This window comes from Cherax quadricarinatus, chromosome 90, assembly GCF_038502225.1.
Source record: "Cherax quadricarinatus isolate ZL_2023a chromosome 90, ASM3850222v1, whole genome shotgun sequence".
Taxonomy (NCBI): Eukaryota; Metazoa; Arthropoda; class Malacostraca; order Decapoda; family Parastacidae; genus Cherax; species Cherax quadricarinatus.
In genome coordinates, this window is record NC_091381.1 from 2,719,930 (window position 1) to 2,726,193 (window position 6,264).

A 6,264-nucleotide genomic window follows, 5' to 3' on the forward strand; every position below is an offset into this window, starting at 1 on the left:
TCGGCCTAGGAAAGGTTGGAGAGAGGGGGTAAAGGAGGTTTTGTGTGCGAGGGGCTTGGACTTCCAGCAGGCATGCGTGAGCGTGTTTGATAGGAGTGAATGGAGACAAATGGTTTTTAATACTTGACGTGCTGTTGGAGTGTGAGCAAAGTAACATTTATGAAGGGGTTCAGGGAAACCGGCAGGCCGGACTTGAGTCCTGGAGTTGGGAAGTACAGTGCCTGCACTCTGAAGGAGGGGTGTTAATGTTGCAGTTTAAAAACTGTAGTGTAAAGCACCCTTCTGGCAAGACAGTGATGGAGTGAATGATGGTGAAAGTTTTTCTTTTTCGGGCCACCCTGCCTTGGTGGGAATCGGCCAGTGTGATAATAATAATAATAATAATATATATATGTTTGTGTGTGTGTGTGTGTGTGTGTGTGTGTGTGTGTGTGTGTGTGTGTGTGTGTGTGTGTGTGTGTGTGTGTGTATGTGTGTGTGTGTGTGCGTGTGTATGTATATATATATATATATATATATATATATATATATATATATATATATATATATATATATATATATATATATATATATATATATATATATATATACATACATGTATATATATGCAAAACAACCACTCTGAAAAAATAGAGAAATTCCAAGCGCTTTCGTGACTACTCACATTATCATAGTTCCTTGATAATGTGAGTAGTCACGAGAGCGCTTGTAATTTCTCTATTCTTTCAGAGTGGTTGTTTTGCATATTTTGAAATCACCTGTTTACTGTGATCTTATTGCATATATATATATATATATATATATATATATATATATATATATATATATATATATATATATATGTGTGTGTGTGTGTATATATATATATATATATATATATATATATATATATATATATATATATATATATATATATATATATATATATATATATATATATATATATATATATATATATATTTAAACGTTATGAATAAGACAATAAAAAATTGCAAATCTTTATTTACAAATTTACATGCAGTAATTTCGTAATATTCCTTTAACGAAATTGTAATTATGGTATTATAAATATATTAAAAATTCCAAGATTTCACATATATATATATATATATTTATATATATATATATATATATATATATATATATATATATATATATATATATATATATATATATATATATATATATATATATATATATATGAAACGCAACATCATTTTCCATTGTAGAGGGTGCAGGCTCAATATTTTCCACCTCCAGGCTTATTATTTCCCACTTCCAGGCTTAATATTTCCCATCTTCAGAATCGAATTACTACTCTTGGAATATGTCTGGATTATCACTCTTCACCAATGAACGCGACAAACTGATGCTACAGTAGTAACCTGTTATGATAACTCATTAGCTTCTGAAAGTTGAACCCTTTATACTCCTGGAGCTGCTCTTCAATACCTCGGATCAAATTTAATTACGTGCCATTTTCCTGTACGATTCCTACTGATTTAACACTTTCTCACGAAAATAATTATAATTTTACTAGTCAGAAATTCTTTTTGCCTGCGAGAAGTGGGTGTGTATTGGCAGGCGTATTTTTATTCATTAGAAGAAGCTGGAAAATTTCTTATGATGTGCGTTTAATCATACGACTTGTTCATTTCTTTTGTGCATTTAGTGGTGACGTAGCAACGGTTACTGTTAGCTAATCCCATATCCGTATTTCAATTCTTCAGCCTTTCCTTATACTCATTATGTTCTTTAACATTATTTTGAAACTTCAGCCTGCACGTATTTTATCTTGAATTATGGCACAATAGGTACTATTAGTGGTAGCCAGACACATGAACCGGAGCCGAGTCGTAGTGGGCCACACCCTCATAGGAGACCTCTGGGTGGTAGCCGGTCTCGTCTGCGTAGTACTTGACAGTCTGGATACGCCCGTCAGGAAGGTTCACGTAGTACTTTCCTTCTGTCTTGTAGCCGTCACGAGATTCTTGATGGCCGAAGTTGTTGCCAGAATAGTCATCATTGACTCCATAACCGAAGCTGTATTGTGGCTTGGCCTGGAGTAAATAATATGAACATTATCTCTAAGCATGAATAAAATTTGGTTAATAACATTTTAAATAATTTATCATTATTAATAATATTAGCATTATTATTATTTTAAATCTACAACTGCAAGGGCAGATGATAAAACTTATCCATGTTTTGTTCATGGAAATAAATTATTTTAGAGAACATCTAGCTTAACCTAAGACTCCTCTGAGACAGATCAGTTCACAAATACGAATTTTTACGTCTTGAAGTTCTTACAATTATCTACTAATATAATCAGAACAACCATACAAGTAAATTACATTCAAGAACACATAACATGGGAGATGATCCTTTAATCTGAAATGATCTTCATTAATTATATTTGTGAGTTAACTAGCGTGTAAACACGTAACACAGTGATTATTTTCACTGCTGACCCGTTATAATAAACTTTCTGTTTTTGATTATATGAGATATATTTTCAAATTGAAAGCAAGTTCATTTTTTTCACTCTTTGCAGTTACTTCAGGTTTAAGGATCACTTATGCTCAAATGTAGCGTGTAAGTTGTATTAAAATTATCTGTAATATTAGATATATTCGAAAAGTTATTGGTTTTAGAGAATTTAAAAAATTGACATGACAAATTAATCCTGGTCTAAATGACAGTGATTCTGAAACTAACTTGATTATTTCATCTTTCATCTTTGGTTAGTGCTTTTGTGTTTGTGTTGGTCAGTTTTTACTTTTTAGTGAAGGAAAAGAATGATCTCTTGCGCAGGATTTTCTTTTAGTTTCTCTTAATTATTTGGAAATTACATTTTCAATACTTCTTTTAAATTTTATTTTTTTTTTATTTTTTCAGAAAATCTGATGACTGTGCGTAAATTATCCTGGAAACTGATAATAATTCTTTGTAATTAGTAGCATTAAGAAGCAAATCACTTCTTTCATAATTTTTATAACTAACTCCCTAAATACAAGTATTAATTTTATAACCTGAGAGACTAATTGTAGATATCAATTTAATATTTAATGTTTCGATATTCTGAGCATGAATTGTAAGTAATGTTTTTTAATATAAAATAACAGGATATAAGCGATAGTATACTCACGTTTGCATATGTCTTGTGATCGACGGGGCCAGAATGGACGACGGGGCCAGAATGAACGACGGGGCCAGAATGGACGACGGGGCCAGAATGGACGACGGGGCCAGAATGGACGACCGTGCCACCATGAAGGCCATGGCCACCATGAAGTCCTCCACCACCGTGAAGTCCTCCACCACCATGAAGTCCTCCACCACCATGAAGTCCTCCACCACCATGAAGTCCTCCACCACCATGAAGTCCTCCACCACCATGAAGTCCTCCACCACCATGAAGACCTACACCACCATGAAGACCTAAGCCACCATGGTAACCTGAACCACCATGGTGGACTGGTCCCTCGTGGATTATTGTTGTCCCGTGATGAATAGGAGCAGAGTGGTAGGAAGTCTCTCCAAGCGTGAGAGTTAGTAGGCTTGCCAAGATCGTCACCTGGTGTAGGAAAGAAGTCTTAATAATACTGATGAAGTATGTCAGAGACAGAAAGAATATTCATATTCTTTAAGAAATAATATTATATATCCACAATGGTGAAAATAGTTGTCCTTTTATCACATTAGGATGATGAAATTAGGATGATAGAAACAAACAGTAATCACTGTCTCTAGCAAGTCTAAAATTGCCATATCGTCATGCAAGGAGTTTCATAAAAAAATGGCAACGTGAGCTCCCTACCTTTGCTGTAGTCATGGTGTTGGTTGGTTGAGGTGTGACGCTGGATACTGTCTCTCGCCACGTAATATACTCCCCACCATGGTCACGCAAGCCAATCCTCCTCCTCAACCCATGGTCACTGCTTGACTATTTCCCTATCTTGGTAATTGCTAGACTGCGTCTTTTTCTATTCTTGCATATATATATATAGCTCATTTTGATCAGCGCTAAGCTATGGCCCTTATTATTGTGACATCTTTGTCCTGAGATACGTCCCACTTCTCATGATTGCACCGACTGTCAAAATTTCCCCACCCAGACTTTTATGCTTTAACATATCCTTTATCTTCTTTATCCCCGTGTGAAATAGGTCTTCCTAAAGGGTAACTCCAACAAAACAGTAACTCCAGCTGTACCAGATCGAAATCTTCAAAGTTCTGAAAGTTACTAAATCCACAATGATATTGTCAACGTGCTTGAGTCGCCCAGTTCATGTTGGCAGAGCTTATTACCTCATGAAGGAGGCAATGTGGAGAATTCTAATGGATGTCAACCTAGAATTGCATTAATTAAGAGGCCCATGATTACCGGATACAACGCAGAATCACCATTATTTGACCTTTCACGTCATTATCACTAAAACGCTAAACAATCACATTTTAAGTAATCTTTCGTAATTTAAGAAAAAACAAGCCAGCGGAACTACAGCAGCATCTGCAAGTTAGACTAATAAAGTAGGAAAAGGAAGAACCACAGCTTTCCAATTAAACTGAATTCGGATGTTATGACGATAAATGTAGAACCATCTTTAAATAAGCCATTCACAAATACGAATAACATAGTGAGAAATAAGTAAGCAGCCCTTATAGTCGACATTATTGGTTACACACAGTAATGTGCATAAACGGTTTACAGAAACGACAAGTTGATAGACGAAACACTTACGCAACATTTGAGTATCTTTGCTCTTTATACGTATTATCCATGCAGTGGCTCCTTCAGTCCAGTGCAGAGAAAGGTGGAAGACGAGGGATTGATTACCTCAAACTCCTCCTCATCTTCCACCTTTCTCTGTATTGAACTGAAGAAGCCACTGCATTGCGAAACGTTTCCAGAAAAAAATAACAAAATGTTGCCCAAATGTCTCATTTAACTACAGTACGAATGATTTTTGGTGAAGACTGAACGGTAGCTGGTCGAATTCTGCTAAGTGCTGGCCACCTGACGTCGGTGGGTGAGTACGCTTAACAACCAAAGACATAAAACATGTAAATATCTCATCCACACGTTTTTACTACCTTATTTCTTTACCTGATTTTACGATTACAAGAATAACTAACTCTCCAACAGGGCATCGTACAGTCACAGCTTGCAAAAGATCGTGAGAGTAGCCATTCAAACACCAGTTAATGGTGTTTGAAACACCAGTTAATGGTGTTTGAATGACCATGAGCTAACAAAAGGAGCTAACAACAAAATGAACATTCTATGTGACAAAACTCACTCCCTTTAAACCTAATGGAAATAAACGGGCCACTTTACTTTTCTTGTCTTCCTCTTTAGTCACAACCCTTTTCACTGCCCTACCCGATCCCCGTCCTCCTCCAATTTACTGCTATCCCTCTCATGGAATAAAAACAAAATCACAATATTTTTCCAGTCATGTGTTTCGTCAGCGTTTGACTTTGAGTATATAATGCAAAAATAAAAAGAATAAGTTTAAAGGTAATAACCGTATCAGTTATACTTTCATTAATTATACCGTAAATTATGATAAACATGGAAATACTTACTAACAACTATTTCGTCATCCAAGAAGTTTCCAGCAGAGACAACGTGGGTGTCTTACCTTTGCTGTTGTCATGGTGTTGGTTGGTGGAGGTGTGATGCAGGATGCTGCTTCTCACCATGTTATATACACCCCCATCATGGTCACGACTAAGTAACTCCACCCTCCCTTTCCCTATTGTCGCTGATAGACCACTTCTCTCCTGGTCACTGCTGAGGTATGTCCTTAACTTAGCTACTGCTAGGAAATAATTTAATTATGATCACTTCTAGGCTTTATTTTTTGTGTATACTGCTAGGATGCACCCCTAGCCTGGTCATTGCTAGGCTACACTCCCGAGGACACAACTAGGGTAAGACCTCGTCTTGGTCACTGCTTGGCTTCGTTCTACCAATGTTCTTTGTTTTATATGCCGTTAACTTCGTAACATTTATGCTGCACCCATATCTTAGTTTTAATATCATTCACTGTCTTGATTACAGGTATTCCACGAACACTTCTTGGCCACAGGTACGCCACGTACCTGTTGGTAACAAACCCCACGCCTCCCTCTTGGTAACAAAAACTCCATGCCTCCCCCTCTTGGTAATAGGTACTCCACACCCCATATTGTATACCACAATCCCTTCCCCCTTCCTCTTGGCCACTGATAAACCATCCCCATATCTAGGCT

The 6,264-nt window shown here is 36.5% G+C and overlaps 1 protein-coding gene across 2 annotated transcripts; it reads right to left on the reverse strand.

Annotated features, from left to right (window-relative positions):
• Window positions 1-1,211: 1,211 nt before the first annotated feature.
• On the reverse strand, window positions 1,212-5,685 carry LOC128693437 (adult-specific cuticular protein ACP-22-like). 2 transcript variants are annotated; one of them, XM_053783129.2, is made up of 3 exons: window positions 5,652-5,685; window positions 3,152-3,580; window positions 1,212-2,060 (listed from the first exon to the last, which is right to left on the reverse strand). In XM_053783129.2, the coding sequence occupies exons 1-3, from the start codon at window positions 5,664-5,666 to the stop codon at window positions 1,821-1,823; spliced, it is 684 nt and encodes a 227-aa protein (XP_053639104.1). In that variant the 5' UTR covers window positions 5,667-5,685; the 3' UTR covers window positions 1,212-1,820. The 2 variants fall into 2 exon arrangements, with proteins under 2 accessions (XP_053639104.1, XP_069960341.1); XM_070104240.1 differs by lacking the exon at window positions 5,652-5,685 and adding an exon at window positions 3,824-4,783.
• Window positions 5,686-6,264: the final 579 nt, after the last annotated feature.